Raw genomic sequence first — 24,829 nt, forward strand, 5'->3', positions numbered from 1 at the left:
TATTTTTGCTCCTAGCAGCAATTTCTGAGATAATTTCACCAACCCTCCCTCACCTACAGTGAGTGTTATAGTGGGTGACCACCTATATTTTCTTTTTGTTTCTATTTCTTTGACTATTAGTAAGGTCAAGGGGAACGGCTGTTTGAGAATTGTAAGCTGTAGCAAACAAGAGCGTGGTCCACAAATTTATCTCATCCCTTCCTCTCTTCTTCAGGGAGAAGGGTCAGTTTTGCATTCCAGGCTGTTCCCAAGGCCAAATACCATCTGGCCCAGTGTGGGACAGATTAGGAAAGTGTGAGGTTCCAGCAGGAGCTATCTGTGCGTTCCGTGTCCACCGTGATGGCTGAGGGGCTGCAAGTCACACCAGGGAGTAGGTGATGGTGACATGCAGGGTACTGCTGCCACCTCTGTAAACACAAAAAGGCAGGCACTCCCTCCTCCCTTCTTTGGCCACTTTCACAAACACCCCAAAGCTTAGATGACCTCTGAGAGGAGAAGCGCTTTAGCAGGATGGGTAAGGCTTGAGCCCAAGGAGAGCTGGCTCAGAGTGCAACTCTACTGCTATTAGCTGTGTGACTGGTGAAATCCCTTAACTGCTCTGAGCCTTAGTTTCCCCACATGTAAAGTGGATTCATCAGAGTACCTTCCATATAGTGTTTTATGAGGATAAAATAAAACAATCCAGGTAAAAAAATACCAGACAGCACCTAGAACGCGAGAATAAGCAGTCAGTAAATGTCAGCTGTTTGTTGTTATCATTATCTGATTACCCCCAAACCATGGCTGTCAAAATTCCCCATGTTAATTATTCAACTCATCCATTTATTTGCACATTCGTTGAGCACTTAATGTGTGTCTGGCAGATAAATGTAAAAGATGGTCCCTAACAGCAGAGAGGACCCAGGCCAGTGGTGGAACAGAAAAGTAAACAGGTCATTACAACATGGATTCATACGTGTTTTCTCAGGCAGTGGTGGACAGAGCATGGTGGGAGCATTGTGTGAGTGCTGGATGAGGTAGCCAGGGAAGGTTTTGTCAGGAAACCATCCTTCTTGGTTTCTGGAGTTTCTGCACATTTTATAAGCAGAGGCACTAATTGCCCTTTGGTTTCACACTCTCTTTTCCAGGATGTTTGTACAGCAAGCAGCCTTGGAAGACAGAGACAGCGCTCCCTCCTTGGCAGAGGGAAGGTTTGCTGCAGTCCATTATATGAGACTTGGGTGCTCTAAGCCTGACATTCGTCAGCTGTGATGCACACCTACTGCACACACTGGATTCACCTGGGCCCCTCCATGTTGCCCCCTGGGACTTGGGGGTGAGGGGAGCTGTCACAGACATGAAGCTCATGCTGCTTCTGTGCGGTCAGCAATGAAGCCCTTTGTCTCTGACCCAGGAGTCTGACTTCTCTGCTGGCAACCATGAAACTGTGGAAGGCTCACTTGTCCCCTTGCAAGGAAAGTCTCAGACCCTTCACACATTTTGGCAGGCTTCCTGGAAGAGGTGGCAGTTGAGCTGTGTTTCGAACGGTGTCGAGGAATTCTCAGTTGTGAGGAGGAAGGGCATTCCTTGCAGAAGCATTCTTTGTTCACAGTCAAGGAGGCAGGTGGAGCTGGAACATGTCTGAGGAACACTACATAGTTTAGAATGCCAGAGGTGGAGGCGTGCTTGGGGGAGTAGCAGATGAGGCTGGGGAGAGGCAGGAATTAGATCAGGAAGGGTTTCAAGAGCCCAGCCAACTCCTAGTTGGAAATACATGCTGAGTTAGGAACATACCCTGCCTCGGTATAGTATAGGGAGGCTCCACGCAATCCCCAGGATAAAGAGCCAGGAAGTCGTGGTTTGGACGACAGAGATGTTGGTGGGGACAGGATTTTGCTTAATCCTGCTGAAACTCGAGACTGAGTCGTCTGTGCCCTGCAAAAAAGCCTGGCTTCAGGGCTTGGAGTCTGGAAACTGTTACTTAGAAATGAAACACGCTGCTTTTGGTTGGTGCCAGTAGGCGGGTCAAATAAACGACAGTGATTGAACTTGAAATCTCATTAGGCTGACGCTGCAGGGCAAGCCTATTTCTGTGGCTTCTGAGTAGCCCGAGCATGTCAGGGGCTGAAGAGCTCCCTGTGCAGGTGGGTGGCTGTCCCTGGCTATTAGGGCCTGGGGATCCTTCTAGACCAGCCTGACTGTAAGGTCTGCAGCTCTGCCCGTCCTTGATCTTTGGCATAGTTCTGAGAAACTCACAGAGCCTGTGAGTCCATATCATTTTATTTTAAAAATAACATCAAGGAACACAACATTCCCTCGTTTGGTCACTGAGACTCAGAAAGTGATCAGATTAGCCATCCTCTCTCCAAAGCCACGTATTTCTCCTTTTCAGGGTAAATCCTGGTAACCGATCAGACCAGCTCATCAGTGCGGTGATGTCGTCCAGGACTCAGTAATAATTACTGATCATAATGACAATAACAGTAATAGACGATGATGAACATAAGAGCTGCAGTTGATGGGGCCCCTGCTGTGTGCCAGGCACTGTGCTTGGGATCTGGCCAGCTTCCCTTCACATACTCCACACAACAACCATGCAGGGCACATACACTCTTGATCCCATTTTATAGATGAAGTAACTGAGGCTCAGAGAAGTTAAACAGCAGAGCTGGGTGGAAAGCCAGTACTAAGAGAAAAAACAAACAAATTACTTATGTCTTATCCATTGCCAAACCTTTCAAACCCATGTTCTTAATGGAACATTTAAAAAATTGTGGTAAAAAATAAATAACATAAAATTTACCATCCCAATCATTTTTATGCATGTAGTTCAGTAGTAAGTGTATTCACATTGTTGTGCAGCCGGTCTCCGGAACTCTTTTCATCTTGCAGAACTAAGACACTGTATGCATTAAATGATAACTCCCCGTTCCTCCCTCCCCCTGGCAACCAACCTTCTACTTTCTGTCTCTATGAATCCGACTATTCTACATACTTCACATGAATGGAATCATAGTGTATTTGTCCTCTTGTGATTGGCTTATTTCACTTAGCATAATGTCCTCAAGGTTCATTCATATGGTAGCATGTGTCAGAATTTCCTTCCTTTTTGCTGAACAGTATTCCATTGTGTGTATATTTTCATTCGTCTGTCAGTAGACACTTGGGTTGCTTCCATCTCTTGGCTGCTGTGAATCATACTGCGATGAACATGGGTGTAAAAATCTCTCTTTGAATCCCTGATTTCAATTCTTTGGGGTATATACCCAGAATGGAATTGCTGGATCATATTGTAATTCTATTTTTAATTTTTCGAGGCACTGCCATACTCTTACACAGCAGCTACACCCTTGTACATTCCCACCAGTGGAGCATGAGACGGGGATGTTTTGCTACCTCTTGGTTTCCATGACTGTAGGCACGAGGGAACCCAAGGGCCCAACGTAAGCTGAAGGGCTGTACAAAAATCCCTGGGCTCTGCTGCCCTAGGTCAAGGCAGTGCCTTCCCAACACTGGTCCCACCAGTAGCCTCTGCAGTATGGCAGCCATCGTCTCACGGGGTGTCTTTGAGGGGTACCTGACACCACTAACCAGAGGTGTAAGTAAACACTAACTCATGCCCCCCTCTAGCCAACATGCTGAAAACTTCCCCCTGTCCCCGGCTGGGTGTAGGCAGGCTCAGGCTGCATCCTCGTAAATTCATTTCTAGGATCCAAAGATGTGGTTTTCCTGATCGTTAGGAATCTCCTGCCCATCCACACCCTCCTTGGTGAGATCCCGCACCATGTCTCCTGAAAGAATCCCTGAGGCTTCGGGGAGCTCCCACTTTCCTGTCAGGGCACTGCAGACTCCTGGGGGCTCTGGCGGGGGCTCGGGCCTCCAGGGAGAGGGTTTTGTGCTGGTTGGGAGGGCTTCCTGGGAGGAGGACCAGAGGACGGGGCTCTGGGGTCAGAGGCAGAGCCAGTGGAAGGGAACTGGGTCAGGATGAAAGTTTGGGATGCAGAGGTATGTATTTAATGCTCTCAGGGAATTCACAGTATGCCCCAAACCTGGTGAGCTGAGCTGGTTTCCCAAATCAGGCAGGAATGTCTTCTCTTGGTCCTATGCCCAGCAGACTGTAGGAAAAATGATGGATGAGGATTGAGTCATCTAAACGTTTGCCCAGATCTCATCGCTCTGTCTAGACCCACTGTCAGTTTCATTTTTCACCTCCACCTCCTGGAAGAGGAAGAATAAACAAGACATGTGGGTACGTTTTCTGGGAGCACAGAGCAGTGGGGTTTGGAGTCTGAAGCACCATGGGTTGGGATCCCTGCTACCTGGGCAGCTTCCCCTACTGCTCTGAGCACTGGTTCCTGTCCCATGAGAGGAGGAGTTAGCGACTGCCCTAAGGGTGTTTCAGAAGGAAGAGACAGTGTATGGAAAGTATCTGGCACTTAATAGATGCTCAGTACAAATAGATTCTCCTTTCTGAGCTCATTTCCTGGGCCTCTAGGAGCAGTGATTTACCAAATATGAGGGTGATACATTAGTACCTGTATTTATTTTGTTGTAAGTTTGCTGTCCCTTGAAACCCAGTAACTGAGAAACTTTCTCAGGTGATACTGGCTAAGGTGCTAGACCAAACAGATGAAAAAGCTGTTGTGTGAAGACAGGCCTTGTGCCAAAGGTAAGTAAAGCAAGATTTCACTGAGTCACAGGATTATAAATGGCAGGATTCACAGGGTCCTTTGAGTTCCTGTAGACCAGGGTTGAAAACATGGCGCACATACACTGCCATCCTCCCCACTGCTGCACCCGTAGCAGACACGGCTAATCAATTGCAGTTATTTCCTAATGAGCCCAGCTAGGGCTTCAGAATTTGAGATAACACAGCACTTCAAGCAGCCATTGATAATGGAGTTTCCTGTTGGGGAAGCAGGGCGTTGGTGTCACCGTTTTTGTGATATCTAGTAAGATTAGTAACCGGGGAGATGGCCTGCCTAATGCTGAGAAGATGGTGATGACTGCTGGGGAAGGGGCTTCCCAGGTTCAGGAGCAGCATCAGAAGTTGATGAAGTGGTGGCCAGGAGAGTATCTAGAAGACTGTGAGCCCTGGGAAGGCAGGGACTTCGTCCTGTTTAACACGGGATCGGCGCTTAGTAGTTGAATGAACAAATTTAACAGATGAAAGCTGTATGACCAAGGAGTAAGCTGGGTACTATAAACAGAAGCAGCAGTCCTTGAAGATAAGATCCAGCAAAGAGCTACAAATACGTAGATGAGTTTTATTTGCTTGAAAAAATGGTCCTCTTTGTGTTTTTCTTGCCTTCATTCGTTCATCTACATTATTGAGCACCTACTGTTTGCTGGGCTGTACACCAGGTATCTTTAAATCTTTTATTTTCTAATTTTTATAATACTGAGAAGTAGGTTTTTTTTTTGGCTGCGTTGGGTCTTCATTGCAGCACACGGGCTCAGTAGTTGTGGCATGTGGGCTCTAGGGCGCATGGGCTTCAGTAGTTGCAGCACGCGGGCTCAGTAGTTGTGGCACATGGCCTTAGTTGCTCCATGGCATGTGGGATCTTCCCGGACCAGGGATCGAGCCTGCAGCCCCTGCATTGGCAGGTGGATTCTTAACTACTGCGCCACCAGGGATGTTCCGGAAGTAGGTATTATTTTACAGATGAGGACACTGGAGTTTAGAGAAGTTAAATTCCCAAAGTCATGGTAGATGGTTGAATGGTAAAATGGGTTCCTCTTCCTCTGAAACCAGATATAAACTGGCCTTTTCAATAAAAAGATATATTTCTGATAGAAAAAGTCATGGAAGCTTGCAGCCATAATTTGGGGTGGTTTTGAAGAGGTTATCACGAACCTTCCACCACCTAGTTCCATTCCTGTCATTTATATCAAGAGTCATTGAACACCCCCCCACCAAATGTTCAAAATGAAGAATCAGAATCACAAAAGGACCACTGCATGGCCATAAACACAGGGCTCTTTCCCTCCCAAGAATGGCAGAGCCTCTTGGGGGTCACTGGGAGAGGCTATCAGGGTTAGGAAACTGTAGAATCTCTCACAGGATTTCTTCTGCTCTCGCCACTGGTCGGGTATGAGACCCGTGCCCCTGAAGGGGAACATTCTAAACCACCGAGGAGGAGCATTTTAAGTGGGTGGCAGGCACCTGTATTTGAAGTTTGGCCACTGACACATTTCAATGATGTGATTTGGAAAATACAGCCACAGTCTGCATTTTCCACAGTCTCATAATTCGTGGCCTCCCAGAAGAGGAAGCAGGTACAAAAAGCAGAGAGAGCCCACTGCCTGGTGAGTAGCAGTCAGGGTGGAAAAACATCTTGCCTTGCAGACTGAGGAGGCCTGCTCCCCAGGCCAGTGGGTCCCTGGTGGCTCAAAGTGGCCAGGGGCCAACAGACCCCATCCCTCTCAGGCCCTGCAAGAAGCAGGCCGTAGGGTCAGCCTCCCACCCCCCTCCCAGCAGCCTTTTGCTTTTCCCATTGCTTTGGGGTCCTGTTTTCTCCCCATGATGTGTGCAGGGACCTTCTTCCCCAGGGAGAACACACGCCCTGCAGAAAGGCTAAATCGAAGTCATGCTCGGTGCCTGCCTTGGCAGAACCGTTCCCCTCCCCGACAGCTTTGCTAGGATTTGGAGGGTGAGGGAAAGGGAAGAGAACTAATATTCATCGAGCATCTACTATGTGCCAGGTACTGTGGACCATTTCATAGAAGTGATTTTCCTTAACTCTAACCAAACCCACCTAAAACAGGGGGTACCAGCCCTGCTTTAAAGATGAGGAAGCACAGAGTGACTTGCCAAGGTTGTACAGCTAGTAAGTGGTAGTTAGGATCTGGAAATAGGTCTGTCTTACTCCAAAGCCTAGCCTTCTTCTACCATACACTACTTTACAAAAGGGGCAGATGGGAAGGTCACTAATAGTAACTGAAGGTCTGGTCCAGGCCATGATATGTGGACACACGTATCGCCGTTAATCTTCCTAGCAACATAATTGGTTCGGGTTTGTCATTCCCATTTTTCAGATGAGGAAACTGCAGCCCAGTGATGTTAAATGACTTACCCAGCAAGGAGTGTTGAGAAGGAAGCGGACCTGGGGGCTCACTGTAGGGGTAGTGTGTCCCTTTTATAGCCTGTGACCGGGGTCTCGGCTTGGAGAGCTGGAGCAGACCCGGTGATGGGGGTGGATTCCTCGGCACCGGCACCTCGGCAGGCAGCGCTGGGGCCATCATGATGATGGGTGTCTGGGGCAGAAAACCTAGGTGTGCCCAGACCACTCTCCCTAGACCACGGCCCACGGCCTCCCCCTTAGAGCTGTAGCTTTCTGTGTCCCCTGCCATCGCACGAAGATGAAGCAAAATAAGATGAGGCCACTTGTGAGCAGAACGAGGTCAGAGCATGTGTTTTTCCACGACGGAAACATATTAAGGCTTTTTCCAAGCTCATTAGCACAAATGGTTCAACTTGGAAGGTTTGACAATTCCACAAGCCCCTTTTTCAGTCCTCACTGTGGTGAACTTTGTGGGGATTGTTGGGGGGAGGGAAAGCATAATTGCTGACAGCAGGAAAGAGGCCAGGACCAAGGGCTTTAGAAACCCATTTGAGGCCCAGGGGGGATGCCAGGCTGCTTTCCCATCCAAAGGCCTGGCAGTTGCCTGGGGAAGTGACTTTTTCTGCATGGAGGGGACAACTTTGTTTTCTGTTACTTTACATTTTCTTCATCTTTCTTTTTTTTTTTTTTTTTAAAGAACTTGAAGGAATCCTTTGAGATGTATCTTTTAAAGAGGGTGCTAGATGGGAGGCACTAAAGGAGTAGCCCTTAACCTTGGACATGCATTAGAAACACCTTCTTAAACTGGATAGAACTCATGGAAAAGAAGCGCACTTTGATTTTCACCAACTTTTAAATTAAAGTGGCACTTCCTTCAATCTTGAAAGTAGGCAACAAACCACAGTATCATTAGCAGTTCCCTCGTTACCGGTGGCAGTCAGGCATATTTTTGTGCTCTCTCGCCACTGTCGCAGATGACTTGAAACAGCATTTACGCTCATCACTACTTAGAAATTAAGGTTATTGTCAGACCAGCCAGTAGGTCTTACTGCTCAGTGTGTTAATGAAGAACCCCATAAAACACTGTATCTCAAAATATACATATATATATATATATTTTTTTTAATTTTATTTATTTATTTATTTATGGCTGTGTTGGGTCTTCGTTTCTGTGTGAGGGCTTCCTCTAGTTGCGGCGAGCGGGGGCCACTCTTCATCGCGGTGCGCGGGCCTCTCACTATTGCGGCCTCTCTTGTTGCGGAGCACAGGCTCCAGACGCACAGGCTCAGTAGTTGTGGCTCACGGGCCTAGTTGCTCCGCGGCATGTGGGACCTTCCCAGACCAGGGCTCGAACCCATGTCCCCTGCATTGGCAGGCAGATTCTCAACCACTGCGCCACCAGGGAAGCCCTCAAAATATTTTGATAACTGTATTTCAGTGCAATCATTTTCCTTTGTAGTCTTGTGTGTTTTCCTTTATTTACCTAATGCATTATTCTGAGAAGGGATCTGTAGGCTTTGTTAAGCTGTCATAGGAGTCCATGGCGTGAAAAATGTTAAGATCCCCTGTTTTTAAAAAGGCCAGGGGCCAGTGCCCACACTGGGGCCTCAGTCGTTCAGAGTTAGACGTGGCCTCCCTGGCAGACGGAAGGTTGTTGAAGGGGATCTGTCCGTTGCATCCCCTGGCGTGGGATCGCCCCCACTGTAGCTGGGACGTGACCTCCAGACCCCAGTAATGCCAGACTCCGTTCAGGTATTTGAAGCCTAAGGGCTCCGCAGACCTGTTCGCAGGAAACTGAAGTTAGAAAAAATTCTTACCACTGGCTTTGCGGGGCCCTTGAAAATGCAGGGTTAGGGTCCATCTCAGAGTTGGAATGTGCAGGTGGTCCCAGATCTGCCGTTTGACACCAGGTGGGCCAGGTGGGAAGCCTGCAGACCCCTGCAGCTTAGGGCTCCGGTGGAGGTGAGTCTTCCTCTGGGAAGGCCCGAGGCCCTGGCAGGGGCTTGGCAGCCTGAGCCACCTCCTGATGTATCTCCGGACTTCCGCCTCCCTCTGAGGCCTTTTTCACCAGTGGATCAGCTTGAGGACACAGACAGGACGTCCCATTGGAGATTTTTGATGTTTTGGGAGGGATCATACACCCCCCCGTAGTCTGTTCTTCCTTGGAGAAGACTTGACCCGCTGTCCTGCAGACTCAGCCCCGAGCCGCTGGGATGGACAAAGAAGAGAAGGAAGACGAGCTAGTCTTCACCACCCCCAGTTCTCTCCAGCACGCTCACCTCGGGACCGAGCCTCAGGATGCTTTACTCTGAGAAACTGGATCTTACGTAGGCACCCTCTCCAAGGGCTAAGAGTGTTTTGGGACATGTCACATTCATGACTTTCTTCCCAAGGCAAAGGAAAAACAATTTGAAGGGGTTGGGTTAGGCCGAGTCAGCTCACTAACTCATGCGAAAAGAGTAAAAAGAAACCAAGTGAGTAAATATGGAGAAACTCCATCTATCCCCAGTGATGGAGGGAGGGTCTTAAATAGAATCAAAATGTAACTGAGCAGTAAAAACACTCTCAGAACCTGCTAGCTTACTTACTGGAAAGCCTAAGCAGTCAGTCATACCCTGCCCCTGAAACCTACTCTGTTCCTACTTCATCTCCTGCATTATCCTTTCCTGTGAATGAATGAAGGAATTACACGATCGTGTGAACCATACCGGGCTTAGCTGGGTGCAGGTAAATGTGAATGTGATTTACGTTTCATCCTGGTAATTGCTTTGTTTGAAAGCGAGGTGATTTCACTAGGGCCTGTATGAGGAGTTGTGTGAGGGTGGGGACACAGATCTCTGGTCCCCACAGGCCCTGAGTGGATCCCGCCCACTGCAGCCACCTGCGAGCATCCTTCTCGCCTGTGACTGGCACTGGCCGTGGCCTCCCCTAGTCAGAGACGCACGAAGGCCCAGCACACCTCTGCCATGGCAACGGCTCGCTGCCCTCCATGGCTGAATGTTATTTGTCTGGGGCAGATGCCAGCACCGAGGGGACCTCTGATTCTGGTTGCAAGTGTCCCAAAAAGTGGCCAAGGCCCCAGCAGGACTGGAGCCGAGGGGATACAGAATGTGCATGAAGACGTGAGCCACACAGCAATTTCAGCCCTGAACCAGGAAAGGAGGAAGAGGAAGGTGATGGAGATTTGCCTGAGGTGGCTGAGTCTGTGGCTGAGGGGACAGCAGCAGCTGTGCTGTGGACCAGTGCCAAGAAGCTGGTGGAAACGAGAACCGAGACGTGCCTTTCCATAGACACTCCTGTCATGACTCCCGGGAGCTGGCTCCTGGGAGACCTTCCCTGACACCCAGATCCCTCTCTCCGGGAGAGCCCATCCTCTGCTGCAGGGAGGGCTGCTCACGGTTCCCCGAAGGCGTCTCCTCCTGTGTCTCCTTCGAGGCCCCCGACGCAGTGGAGTCCAGGGGCACTCCTGTCTCCTGGGACACAGCACAGCCCTGGAGGACCCACCATCACGTCCCAGATGTTGCTTCCGGTGGCCATTCATTGCTCAGAATGTTTATGTTAAAAGAGAAGGTATAAGACTCTTGCCGTGGACTTCCCTGCCAGTACCACGGGGTCCAGGCTGGGATGGGGGGGTGGCCTCTGCCTCAGAGACCAACCAGGACCACAGGGAGCTGTCAGCAGCTACTTTGGAGACTCACCACCAACAAGGGTTGATATTTTATGAAAAACCATGTGGATTCATAGGAATTCTAGCTCTGCTGGACTCTTGAACAGTGAGCGGAGATGTCCAGCCAAGGAAAATGACATCAAACCTGTCTGGCTTGGAGAGCAGCCAAGAAGACCAAGGAGGCCATAGCTTGGCCGAGGCCAGAGAGGGTCAGAGTGGAGACGAAAGAGTTCACAAAATCAGCCACCAAGCAGGTGACCAAGCAGAGGGATATGGAGTTGGCCTCCTCGCTCTAAACAACTGCCCGAGACGGCTGAGGACACAGCCTGCCATGCTTCCTGTCTGCCTACCAGCAGGGGAGTGAGCCCTGTATAGACACCGGCATTACCCACTGAGACGTGAGATCATCACCAGGGTGCCAGGCGGGAAGATTGGCAAGGCAAAGGGCAAGTTTGGGATGTACTGTGCTTGGGTGATCTGTTACCCCAGTCTCCACGGTATAAAACAATCATTTGTTACGCTCATGGATTAGGGGCTAGGAATTTGGACAAGGTTCAGTGAGATGGTTCATATCTGCTCCAGAGTCTGAGAGCTCTGACTTGAAGCCAGGGTGACTCAGTGGCTAAGGCTGGAATCATCTAGAAGCTCTTCATACTCATGCTTCTGGCTGTCACCTGGGACATTAGCTGGTGCTGCGGCCTCTCCACAGCCTGGGCTTCCTCCCAGCATGGAGCCTTGGGTCAGAGGGCAAGCATCTGAAGAGGGAAAGAGCCAAGCAGAAGCTGTGTTGCCTCTCATGACCTAGCCTTGAAAGTCATGCAGCATCACTGTATCAGATTCATTAAAAGTGAGCCTAGGGACTTCCCTGGTGGCGCAGTGGTTGAGAATCCGCCCGCCCGCCAATTCAGGGGACATGGGTTCAATCCCTGGTCTGGGAAGATCCCACATGCTGTGGAGCAACTAAGCCCGTGCGCCACAACTACTGAGCCTGCGCTCTAGAGCCCGCAAGCCACAACTACTGAAGCCTGTGCGCCTAGATCCCGTGCTCCACAACAAGAGAAGCCACCGCAATGAGAAGCCTGTGCACTGCAACAAAGAGTAGCCCCCGCTCGCCGCAACTAGAGAAAGCCTGTGCACAGCAATGAAGACCCAACGCAGCCAAAAATAAAATAAATTAATTAATTAACTAAAAAAAAAGTGAGCCTAGGTGCTCTCCTAGGTTGGATGGGGTAGTTGAGGGACTGCCCTTTCAGTCCCCCCAACTACCTATTTCAAAAAACAATCCATAGATGCTATAAGTGCTCTGGTGAGACGAGGCCAGTGACTCAAGTGAAGGTCTCAGAGGGCTTTGGGAATTGAGGCACGTCCCACCTTGGGTTGCCTAGAGACACAAATGACCAGCCAGCCACCGGTCACCTTGGCTGCTGCTGGACGGGGTCATTCCTCAGAGAGGAAAACCAATTACAGACACTTGAAGCCTCCACAGCTTGAATCTTGGCTTTCCCAATGTCAGTCTTGGCAAGTCTTATAAATGCCTGTTGGTCTTTGTAGCCCAGACGTATTCCTCTCTTCACCCGGCTTTCACTGGGGTGGATACTGAGGGCCAGGGGCACCCAGGAGACAGGCCCTCGCTGCCCAGTGGGGAGGGTCAGGGATGTGTCTGAGGAGGACACATTGTGTTGCTCCTTAACAATGAATTGGCAGAGTGGGGAAGTGAGGGCATTCTAGAAGCAGTGACCAAAATTGGGTCTTGGGGAGGTCAGGAAATTGGACTGGAAAGCAGGTTGGGAACTGACCGTGAAGGGCTCTGTGTGCCGTGCAGAGATTGGACTCGGGTCATTGTAGGCAGAGAAGGTGGGAAGACAGTGAGTTACAAGATGGAGTGTCCTCAGGGTGAAGGTCTCACCGGGACTCACAACCTGGGTGAATTTGCTAGGACCCTTGAGCCCTGCGGATCCAGACACTGGACATCCTTGGCCCTCTTGTGAACTGAACTCAGACCTCACTGATGTGTAGGTGATTAGTTTGCACGGGTGAGGAACATCTCTTTCCAGTGGCAAGAACGTTGGCGCCCCATCCAGGACACCCCCCACCTGGTGTCAGGGTCTTGAGGGCCAGGTTGTGTGTCTGAGGGTTGCTGGGGGAGTGAGGATTCCAGCCAAGGGGGCAGTTCACGATTCCAGGTGCTGCCTGGTGCAGGCAGAGAGCTCCCCGTGCCGGAACCTCGGGCCCCCGTCTCTCAGGTCACAGGGGGACATACCTGTTTTTTATTCACTTCTCCCCTTGTCACACTTTGTTATTATGCCACCATCACAGACGCAGACTGGCCATTCCCTGGGCCTGGAGGGCTGCCTGTCTCCTCCAATTTGGCAATGATTGAATTAGTCCAACCTCAGCTTCCTCCAGGGCCCCTCTGCTGGAGCAGCTTTCAGAACAATTCTGGTTAGGCTCCTGATGACTTGGGCAGCAGGTATCTTCTGCACCAACCGTGTCCCGTGTGTATTTGGTGAAGGTCAGACCTTCAAAGTCGGCCTTTGGAATGGGAGGTGGGGGCCGTGCAGACTCAGAGCCTCAGAAACGTGGATGGGGAGAGGGTGGAGGGCTCATTCCACTGCTTCTAACCCAGGCGGTGACAACACTCAATGGGTTAGACACAGATTGGGCACGTGAATAAGTTTTTTTTGGAATTAAATATGGGTATAAATTCCCCAGAGGCAACATGGCTCAGGCTAAAAGAATGTGCTGGGAAGTTCCATGAGTGTGGGGCTGCCTGTCTCTGTGGCCTGTCTGTGGGACAGGCTTTAGTCTGGAACACCCCTCTCCATCCTTGAGGACCTGTGGGTGTGACGGTCTCCCCAGAGGGCCCGAGGTCTGGGGGGGCCCAGACCCTCTGGGGGGGCAGGAGGAGAGGAGAACTCAAGGACCGTGTCCTGAGTGATGTGGGCACCGAAGGCTCGGGGGTGTGGTTCTCCACACCTGGTGTGCTGAGCCCAACTGGGGCCGCATTTTCCTCTTTCACGGGCTTTGTGACTGGGGAAGAGATATTGGTGGGAACAGCCCCGGAGCCCCAGGCCTTTGTAGATGTTGGGACTTTAGGGTAACGATAGTTGGCGTCGGCTCCTGGCTCTGGCCTGGGTTTTTCCATCGGGCGATCCCTGCAGCGTGGGTCAGGCCACAACCCTGGGTGAGGTTTGCAGCTCAGGCTGAGAGTTTCCAGGGCAGCGTCTAGGAGAGGCTGGGGGCACCCTGCTGTGTTCGAGACAAATGTGCATGAGTGTCACAGCTCCTGCGATTGGCCTGGTCTTAAGGTCAAAAAAGGACTCTGAGGAACAGGGAAAGCTGACTTGGAGATCCCGTAGAAGGAAGGGGAGGCCGCCTGCCGCTGCTCTCAGCACCGCTCCCAGCCCTCTGGGCATGTGCACCAGGGCCCAGCCTTGGAGACCTGCCCTGCCTTGCCGGCAGAGCTGGCAGCTCCCAGGCTCCCCCAGAGGCCTCCTGCCCCACACTTCTCCCTCCTGCCCCCTGGCCTGGGCCCCCAGCCTGCCTGCTCCCTGGGGTCTGCCCTTTTCTCCCTAGAGCACTGGGTCAGGGTCAGATGGAACTCTTGGGCTGAGTGCCCCGCCCTACCACTTCTTACCCACTACCTTGGCAAGTGACCTCACTGCCTTGGTCTGTAAAGTTGGGCTTCTCTTGCTCACTTTGGAAGACGATGAGATGAGATGAGGGTTGCCAAGTGCCTAGCACCCAGGGTGATTGAATCGTGTGTCTCCTGGCCGCTTGCATGCCCTCTTGTAATTGGGCATCCCTGGGCCCCCCTTGTGCTTCTGTGCACCTATCCTCCTCCCTCCTGTCTCCCCACAGCAGAGGGCTCCAGGGTGAAGCAGGAGGTTGTCTTGTGGTGATGGATGGAGAGCCCTGGCTAAACCTGACATTCTGGGTCTTTTCAGTAGGGCAGGTATTCACTATAGAATGAGATCTACTGGCCTGAACTTAAGCTCAGAAGCTTACTCAAGGCTTCCCACGGTCACCTTTTGAGCTCCTGCAGTGAGTTAAGAGCGCAGACAGAGGTGCGCCCTGGGGGTTGAGTCCTGGGGGCCCGGCACTGTTCCAAGAGCATGCACATTTTATCTCTTTTCATCTGTCTAACAGCCTCTTGAGGTTTCTCATTTTACAGACAAAGCGAGGCACAGAGAGGCTCAGTAATTTGCCCAAGGTCACCCAGCTTGTAAGTGAACCCGTATTCAATTCCAGGCTTGGGCCCCAAAGCCTGCAGCTCACCCTCATGCCAACCCCAGGTACACTGGTGCCACGTGGCCTTGAGGGGCTGGAGGACATGGAGTAACCAGAGTGCGTTGAGTGCAGCGACAGGGCCCAGAGAGGGAGGTGTGAGGGTGTGTGCTCCCAGAGTGCCCGGGACTTTCCCAGTGTTGGCACTGCAGGGCCCGCAGGCACTGCAGGAAGCCCCCCAGTTCTGGGCAGATGAGGACGGTTGGTGCCCACAGTCTGCTCAGGAGGGCCGGGGCTCAGAGAACAGCCCCACGTCTGGGAGGGACATTTGTTTATCTCAGACTGTACCATCCCCGCATCCCAGGAGCATTCAGGGCCCAGCACTACCACTGCACACCTGGGGCCAGGAGAAGACCATCCATCCAAACTCTGTAACCAGAGCATGGGCCTGGGGCCAAAAACTTGCTGGTTGAAAGTTTCTGGGCTCAGCGCAGAAACCTTGTTCTGGTCCCTGGGGTAAAAATCCTTCAGAATGTGCCGTGTCTTCCCCCGCCACCAACCCCCGTCCCCTCTGTCATACCTCCGGCCCCCACCCCGAGGGAGATTCGAAGCTCAGGAACAGAGGCTGGATGTGTGTGGAAGGTCCGAAACAGAGGAGATTTGGCCACAGGCTTGTTGGGAGTGGCGGGTGTAAGATTCCTAGGGCTGCCAGAATAAAGTACCGCAAGCTAGGTGACAAGGTGACTCAACAGAAATGTGTTGTCTCACAGCTCTGGAGGCTGGAGGTCTGAAGTCGAGCTGTTGGCCGAGGTGGGTCCTCTGAGGGCTCTGAGGGAACAGCTTGTAGATCTTCTCTCTGTTCTTCACAACGTCTTCCTTCCAGCTGTGTCTGTCTCTGTGTCCAAATTTCCCCTTTTCATAAAGACACCAGGTGTATCGGTCTAGGGCCCACCCTAATCACCTCATCTTAAGTAATTATATCTGCAATGGCCCTATTTCTAAATACGGTCACATTCTGAGGTATGTCGACTGAAAAAAAAAAAAAGCACAACCTGCAAGTTGAGAGTTATGTTTTATTCGGTGGACATTCTGAGGACTTCAAGCCCGGAAGAGAGGACTCTCAGATCACTCTGAGGGACTGTTCCGAAGAGGCAAGGGTGGGGAGCCAGGATATATAGGAGTTTTTGTAACAAAGGCCCGGTAGTCAGGACATCAAAAGATTACTATTAATAAAAGAAAACCAGATATCTCAAGTTAAGGAAGTTAGCTCTTTTCTATGTATGGGAAGATGCAGGAGTCTGGGCTCACTGAAATCATTCCTTTGATGTTCACTTCAGCTGTCTGGGGCCAGTACCCTGCTTTTCTCCATTCTGAATTCCCCCGGGGTGCACAGTTGGGGGTGACTGCAATGGCTGAGGGCTTGGCAGTGGGCAGCCCCTTTGGTTTGTCTCCATCCTGAGTTCCCTCAGGGCTCATGGTTCGGGGCAGCTGTAATGTGATGGCTTGATGGCTGCAACATCCTTTGTTTACTGATATGGCAGGCAACATTTTTCATTCACAGGTACTAGGAATCAGGGCTACAACATATGAATTTGGGGGGAGCATAATTCAACCTGTACCTGGGTAGTCAGAGGCAACAGGGTGTGGTGGAAGGTCAGTGAGCCTCAGCTTGGGGGTCTGATGGACTTGGGTTTACATCTTAGTGTTTCCAACTCCATCGATGACCTTGGGCTCTGAGCCTCAGTTTACTCATCTGCAAAGTGGAGATTGGTCTTTGGTTCATCGATGTATTTTTAACTGAATGGCAACTCTGCGCCAGGCACATGCTGGGGGATGTGAAGTGACGTCACGGGGCTGTGAGGATAGAGAGAGCCATGGAAGCCCAAGCAGGTGCTGGCACGCAGCAGGTGCTCTCTGCACCTTCCCTGCTGCAGGGGGTGTAGCTCCAAGGGCCAGCGAGTTTCAGCTGGTGGAGGTCCCCTGGGCCTTCATTTCATGTGCCCTGGCTGGTTCCCCTGAAGATGGGCTTGAGAGGAGCCTGTGGAAAGCCCCAGCCCTGGCAGGGGGCCCTTCTGGTGGCCTCCCCCTTTAGGCCTCTCGATATAAGAATGTCTGGATTCCCGGGGCCCGTGGACAACATGTCCCGGCCAGTGTGAGAAGCGAAGTGTGGCAGCAGGAGGGCCACAGAGAAGCTGAGCTCCCCCGCCACTCGCCACGCAGAAGCCGAGGAAGGCCTCGTGGGGTTCCTGTGCTGTTTTCTCCCCCTTCCTTTGCCTCCCCTGATAAACTCTGAAATGGAAAATCAAAGACGCAGAATGGCTCCTTTGCCATTTTCCAGTATTTCATGGTAGTGTCGAAGTGCCAGGGCCGTTTCCCGACCTAGCATCCTGCCAAATCTCCAGCGTGTTCTCTGCCAGCCCCGCCTCCCCGCCGGCCTCTGAGCAGAATGCTGTGCGGAGCGCCTTCTAAACATAGCTCCGTCCTCAGAACAACAAAGACCCCGTCCTCTGAACGGCTTCGGTCCTGACGGCAGGCCTCTAGGCTGTTTGTCAGCCTTCCCCACCAGGATGGGAGGGAGGAGCGGGGACAGACAGCGAGTGGCCAGGACCGGAGGAGCCTCTGAAGAAGCTGGTTCTAAGTGACCCAGCTTTGAGGCCCAGACACCCACGGGCCGTGGCCTTGGCCCTGAGTCTCCGGGGATGTGTGGGGCCTGGGGCCCTGTCCCAGGCGGGCTCTGCTAAACTGGGACTGAGGCACAGGAGGAGACTGGTTGGTGCTGAAGGGAGAGAGGTGATCCTCCCAGGAGGGGAGATGGAAGGATCCTGTCTTCAGGGTCAGTCCCACTGGCTTGGACTCGCAACGCCACGTCTGGGCTGGGTGACTCTGGACAGATCCTTCACCTTAAATCTCAGTTTCCACATCTGGGAAGTGTGGGTACTAAGGCCCGCGCTGGGGAGATTCAGGAGAACTGGTGCTGAGTGGCGGCAGCAGTGACCCGGCCGTGCCTGGGCCTGGTGCCAGAACGCCGTGGGCAGCTGGTGTAGGCTCAGCTTGTCATCTCACCCCAGCACCTCATCCCACCTGCTCCGTGGTGCTCACATGACCCCTTCATTCTTTTCTTTTCTTTTCTTTCTTTTTTAAAAATGTTTTGGCATTCTCACAGCCCCGTGAGATAGGTCACAGCTATGAAGTGGCAAAACCAGAATTCAGTTTCTGCTCTTTTGGCCTCTAGGGGTTCTTTACACTTGGAAGTTCCACGGTTTCCAGTATGATCACAATTCTCAAAGAGCATCTCTAGCATTTCTAGCTGCTGGGAATGCACATCCACAATAAGCGAGCCGGCAGACCGTTAACACAGAAGCACCGAGCTTTCTTGGGGGTCAGTCATGCTGAACTAACCTGCCAGAGCCCCTGGCAGGTAGCAGAAACATGTCTGCAAAGGAAACCATTGCTTTAGTGTATCTGGATTTTTCAAAAGTGTTTGACAAGGTTCCATGCCAAAAATTTTTCCATACCTAGAAAAAAATTAATTGCTTCACTGTGACTTTGTAGGGAATGCTTTGTTCTGCGTAGGAGTCAGTTTAGGGAAAGGAAGATATTCCTGAGGATGAACCTGTTCTTTTGCTTGATGGAGAATTGTGAACAGCAGGGGCTCTTAGCTCATATCTTTTTTTTTTTTTTCTTTAATTTAATTTATTTGGCTGCCCCGGGTCTTAGTTGTGGCACGTGGGATCTTCGTTGCGGCATGCAGGATCTTTTAGTTGTGGCATGCGAACTCTTAGCTGCGGCGTGTGGGATCTAGTTCCCTGACCAGGGATCGAACCCAGGCCCCCCAGCACTGGGAGCGCGGGCTTTTAGCCCCTGGACCACCAGGGAAGTCCACCCCTGCCCCCACAGCTCATATCTTTTAAATTAAAGATCTGGAAGGGGACGTATGTAGTAAAAATTCCAAGTCTACAGGATTCTTGGGGAATGAGAAGCCAAGTTAATGGAATGTGCATATTTTCTTGCTTTGGTTCCCAGATCAGTGCTAACGGGCAGCATTTTGTTAGCCTGTTTGCCCCAGTAACATACAAGTGGTTTCATCCACTCAGCGTGTATCCATCAGGTGCCCCCGCATGCCAGGCGCTGTGCTGGGTCCAGGCGCGTGTCACACGTTTTGTTATTCTGCTTTACAGGAGTGAGGTTACATGCTTCTTTCACTTGCTTGTTTTACTTACTGATGGATTGTAAACATCACAGCGCAAAGAACTACCTCATTCTTTTTTTTTTTTTTTTTAATTTTATTTATTTATTTATTTATCTATTTTTGACTGTGTTGGGTCTTCGTTTCCATGCTAGGGCTTCCTCTAGTTCCGGCAAGTGGGGGCCACTCTTCATCGCGGTGCGCGGACCTTTCACTTTTGCGGCCTCTCTTGTTGCGGAGCACAGGCTCCAGATGCACAAGCTCAGTAGTTGTGGCTCACGGGCCTAGTTGCTCCGCGGCATGTGGGATCTTCCCAGACCAGCGCTCGAACCCGTGTCTCCTGCATTGGCAGGCAGATTCTCAACCACTGCGCCACCAGGGAAGCCCCCCTCATTCTTTTTAATGTGTGCCTGGTGCCATTTTCCCACGGAATGATTGTACAGTAATCAGTCCCCTCTTATTGGGCATTTCCATTATTTCTGGATTACAAATATTACACTGATGTATAGCCTTAAACATCCCTGTACGTGGGTATTTGCACATATGGATGAGTGTTTCTGAGGATAGCCACCTGGAAGGGGAATTACTGGGTCAAAGGAACTATGCATTTACATTTTTTTTTTTTTTTTTTTTTAGTTTTTATTTTTTTAAGATTTTTAGAAATTTCATGTAATGTCTGAAACATTTATATTAACATATTTCCATACATATTTCCATACAAATACAAGATTTTTAGAAATTTCATGTAAAGTCTGAAACATTTATATTAACATATTTCCATACAAATAACCCAATGAAAGTTTAGTATTAGTTGTTTTGTCTGCTTGTTTTTTTATACTGCAGGTTCTTATTAGGCATCACTTTTATACACATCAGTGTATACATGTCAATCCCAATCCCCCAATTCAGCACACCACCATCCCCACCCCACCGCAGTTTTTGCATTTACATTTTTGATAGATGCTGATGAATTGCCTGCAAAGAACATCTACTTCAATTTTAATTACCCCCAAATTGCCATCTGGCAATGCTCAGTTTCTCAAATCCCTACCAACATGGGATATTATGCAATGTATTAGTTTCCTATTGCTGCTGTAACAGCTTACCATATGTTTAGTGGTTTAAAAACAGGAATTCATTATCTTACAGTTCCATAAATCAGAAGTCCAACAGGAGTCTCACTGGACCGAAATCAAAGTATTGGCAGGGCTGTGCTCCTTCTGGAAGGTCTAGGAGAAATACTGATCCTTGGCCCATGGCCCTTCCATAGTCAAAGCCAGTTAGGTCTGGATAACTGGGGATGAGGGTCTTTGCATGTGGCATTGCTCTGACACTGACCCTGCTGCCCCTTGCCATGTGCAAAGCCCCTTACCGTTACAGTGGGTGCACCTGGATAATCCAGGCTTCTTATGTCAGGTCAGCTGATTAACACCCTTAATTCCACCTGTGACTTTAATGTCCCCTTGCCATGTAACATGACATGTCCACAGCTTCCAGGGATGAGGGTGTGGACATTGGCGGTGGGGGGGGCAGTATTCTGCCTACCGCAGATAGTATCAAACTTCTTGTTTCTGTTCTAAGTGAAAACATGGTATTCTGCTCTTTCAAGTTTCATTTCCTTGATTATTGGTGAAATCAAACATCTTTTCTGCGTGAAGAGACAAAGCAGTTTCACTGGCTGTAAGTTGTCTGTTCATGCCCTTCTCTCCTTTTCTGCTGGGTTGCCTTTTTTTTTTTAAATTGAATGATAAATTCTTTGAGGGCAAAGGCCTTCTCCTATTCACGTTTGCATCCCAATGCTTCAAAATGTGGCCGGGTTCAGAGAAGGGCCTTGATACCTGTGGGCCCTCTACCCCTCCCTCCCTCCTCCCCCCACCCACCCCATGCTCTTGCTATTCTGTTTTGGAAGAAATGTCAGGACGCTTCTGGCTTAACTGGCTGAGTTGAGTCTGTGTCGAGGAAGGCACGGTGGCTGAGTGCTTTACTTACAAACCTGTCAGCTTCTCAGGCTATTATGGACTCTGGGGTCACACAGATGGAGTGCCCTGCCCCCAGCTCAGCCCCTGATTTGGGCGGCCCTTCCGCCCCTCTGAGACTCAGTTTTCTCACCAGTAAAAACAGCTGACCTTTTAGGGTTGCTGGGTTGGGAACAGGGACAAGACCGATTCCTTTTGGGAGGGCAGACCCTACTTGCTGAGCTGCTGCACTGCCGTGGTGACGGAAACTTCGGGCAGAGCCGTGGGAGGGGGCTCGTGGGCCAAGATGAGTGGGACGCTGGGGGAGACACAGAGAAGAGCAATTTTAGGTCATCTTGCAGGGTGCTGGGCAGTGCGCTCTCCTTTTTTTTTTTAAAGCTTTTTTTTATTCATTTATTTATTTATGGCTGTGTTGGGTCTTCGTTTCTGCGTGAGGGCTTTCTCTAGTTGTGGCGAGCGGGGGCCACTCTTCATCGCGGTGCGCGGGCCTCTCACTGTTGCGGCCTCTCTTATTGCGGAGCACAGGCTCCAGATGCGCAGGCTCAGTAGTTGTGGCTCATGGGCTTAGTTGCTCCGCGGCATGTGGGATCTTCCCAGACCAGGGCTCGAACCCGTGTCCCCTGCATTGGCAGGCAGATTCTCAACCACTGTGCCACCAGGGAAGCCCTGTGCTCTCCTTTTGTTACTGAATCGAACTTGGGTCCACTTGCCTGCACACAGTAAAGCCAATCTACTGATGCCGGGTTGTGGTGAGGAAAGTGCAGCGTTTGTTGCAAGGCCAAGCAAGCAGTAAAGCTCAGAAGATCCCAACTCCCCATTGGCTTTCAGGGAAGGGTTTGTAAAGACAGGTTGAGGGAGAGAGTTGCACATGTGCGTGACGAGCTTGCAGACTTTCTTCTGATGGGTGGGAAGGTAACCGGGAGTCAACATCATCAGTCTTGTGGTTCCAATTGCCTGGGGTCTGTGGGCTTGTGATCAGCATACAGTTAACTTCTTCCACCTGCTGGGGGTTTCAGTATCTGCACAACAGCTCAAGGACATGTTTAATGGCTAAACTATCACCATTTTGTCTTGCTTGACTGTTTTCCTTTGGTTCTGCATTTTCTCACTTTTCTGACTAAAGTTTTTCTTTGGAACTCAGGGAAGGCCTAGGAGGTTAAAGTTTTTCTACAAACAAGAGGCAGGTGGAGGACATGGGGTGGGGGTGAGGGTCTGTCCCAGGAAGGCCCCATTGGGTCCTGCTTGGTTACCCTTGTCACTTTTTGAGAAGTTACAGTAGAGATTTAAATTACTTTTCACTTATTCTGGGTGTCAGCCCTGGTCCCTTCTGGAGCCCCTGATGAGCACAGAGCCTGGCACATGGGGGTGACTTGTACCACGTCTCCAGGTTGGCCTCTTCCCCGTCATCCCTCAGAGGGGCTGTGGGAAGATGGTGTCCAGTGGGACTGATGGTCTTCCTGGCTGGGTGAACCTTGCTTGGTGAACAGAGCATGACCGCATGCTCTGAGGTATGCCAGGCTGGGGGTCAGTGCCAGGCTGGAGTTGCAACAGTCCTATACAGAGGCCAAGCCTGCAGCTGCCCTGAACCAAATACCCATCTTCTCAGGCCTGCAGTGTTGGGCTGGGGACACTTGTCACTTCCCAGGGACAAAGCTTCATTCCCTAGGCTGCCTGGCCAGAGCCTCCCTGCTGACCCCCAGGCCTACACACATGCTGTGGCCCTGGGGGTCCCTAGAAGACCCCGTTCACAGTCTCCTGTCCATACCCATTAGCACTGGTGCCTCAGCTCACAGAGCAGAGGTAGGGACCAGCCCAGGCCACTTAGGCCAAGGCTTGCCCATCCAGGCCTTTCCGGGTCGGGCTCCACACTTGCTCTCAGCATGGAGCATGCCCAGGTCAGAGCGGAGAGGCAGGTCCCTCCCTCCCCCAGACCCTTCCATAAGGTTTGCCAGGGCCCCAGGACACCCGCCTCAGGAGAGTTCCTCATCCGTGGGTCCCTGACGGCCGCATCTGGAGCCCTAGGCCCCCTCAGCCAAGGGCTGGTGGTGGAGAGGGTCCCCCTACCCTGAATAGCTGTTCTATCTTGGGGGGCCCCCTTGGGGGGCCTCTCTGAGCCTCAGTTTCCAGGTTGATAGCATGGAGAAAGTAAGCCCTCCCTGCTGCTTGCTGGGAAAGCCACGAGGTAGATCAGGGACACTGAGCCCGCCGGGGCTGCACCGTGACGGGCTGGCAGTGGTGGATCTTATGCCTCTCGCCTCTCCCGCCCTTCCCTGCCTCTGAACCTGCCAGCCCCGGGCCTGAGCCTGACAGCAGGCCCGGAGCTAAAGCAGCCCTGCTCCTGCCCGTGACTGGCGACCGTGGCCAGGCCGCAGTGGCTTCTCTGGTGGGCTCCCTCTCCTGGGCCTCGGGGTGGACAGATCCCTTCTCTCCCTTTCTCCCCCATTTCTCCAGCCGAGCAGGGCTGGCAGCCATGAGAAGGCACCTGGGCTGTAGGGCTGAGTGCCACCTGCACCCTCCTCGGGTTTCAAAGCTGGCAGCTGCCTTTGCCGGGCAGCCGTGGACCCCAGACCAGGAGCCTCAGGAGGCCCCCTGGCAGCCGCCCAGCTGCGCAGCCTCTGCAGCACTTCCCTTCACTGTCAGCAGGGCCCTGCTGGGCCGGGACCCCAGCCCTTCCTGTGCAGCCACCTGGGCCTGGAACTCATTCGCTCTTCTTATTAAAGCCATCTGCTCCTCGTTGAAGAATGGCTCTGAGTCTCTGTGCTCCCATCCCGGGTGTGTGAGGGGGAGGGCTGCACGCAGACTTGATTGCGTGCACTGGGTGTGGCATCCTGCAGGGCAGAAGCCCGGGCGTGCAGGGTGGCTGAGGGCCCCGCTAGCCTGGAGGGAGTGGATGCTGAAGTGAGAGAGCCAGGCGGGCTCTCTCATTCCTGTGGGCTAAGACTGCGGGATAAAGTGGGGCTTGGCCCTTCCAGGGCACCGCGGGTCAGCTGATCTGCCTTTCACTGATGAAGCTGCTCCCTCCTCTCCTTCCCTCCCTGCCTCCCTCCCTCCCTCCCTCCCAGGAGTGCATCATTGATGAGGACTGTGGGCCTGGCAGGTACTGCCAGTTTTCCAGCTTCGAGTACTCCTGCCAGCCGTGCCGGGACCAGCAGACAGTGAGTGTGCCCAGAGGCCCCCAGAGCTGCAGCGCCAGGGCCATGGGGGCCCAGAAAAGGGGACCCGGGGGAGAAGGCCAGTGGCCCCCGGTTCTCAGCTGGGCTTCCTGGAAGCCTCCTATAGGGCCCCACCGTGTCCACGCTTGGAACAGCCAGTCCATGGTGCCCAGTGGGGCTGACTCCTGGGGTGACCAGGAAGCCGTCTGCAGACCTGCTGTCACCCTGCCCACCTCATAGATACCAGAGATGGGGAGGGAGGACAGAGGAGGCCCCACCCTGCCCCTTCCCTGGGGAAGACCATCCCAGTAGACGCAGCCAGCAACACCACGGCAGCCCTTGGGCAGGGAAGGGGCAACCCACCCCCCAGATCTTTCTCCCAGTCTGCTCAGAGAGGGCAGAAGGAGGCCCAGGAAGAAGCCAGAGCATGTTCCAGATGGAGGTTCCAGAGAGAAGCGGGAAGCCGGGAAAGAGTGACACTCCCTCCGCCCAACAGATGTTTTGGACAAAGCCATATATGGGCTTTTCTGGTCCTTTTCGTTATTAAGGCAATAACACAGCACAATAACAAGTTTGGA

At 51.8% G+C, this 24,829-nt stretch overlaps 1 protein-coding gene across 4 annotated transcripts in view; it reads left to right on the forward strand.

Moving 5' to 3' along the window:
• The window catches only part of DKK3 (dickkopf WNT signaling pathway inhibitor 3), a 48,667-nt gene that overhangs the window by 19,374 nt on the left and 4,464 nt on the right, over window positions 1-24,829 (forward strand). For all 4 annotated transcript variants that reach the window (XM_057552996.1, XM_057552995.1, XM_057552998.1 and 1 more), the window contains one exon: window positions 24,162-24,254. In XM_057552996.1, the coding sequence (XP_057408979.1) occupies window positions 24,162-24,254 (93 nt within the window). The remainder of the gene's footprint in view (window positions 1-24,161; window positions 24,255-24,829) is intronic.

Source organism: Balaenoptera acutorostrata, chromosome 9, assembly GCF_949987535.1.
Source record: "Balaenoptera acutorostrata chromosome 9, mBalAcu1.1, whole genome shotgun sequence".
NCBI lineage: Eukaryota > Metazoa > Chordata > Mammalia > Artiodactyla > Balaenopteridae > Balaenoptera > Balaenoptera acutorostrata.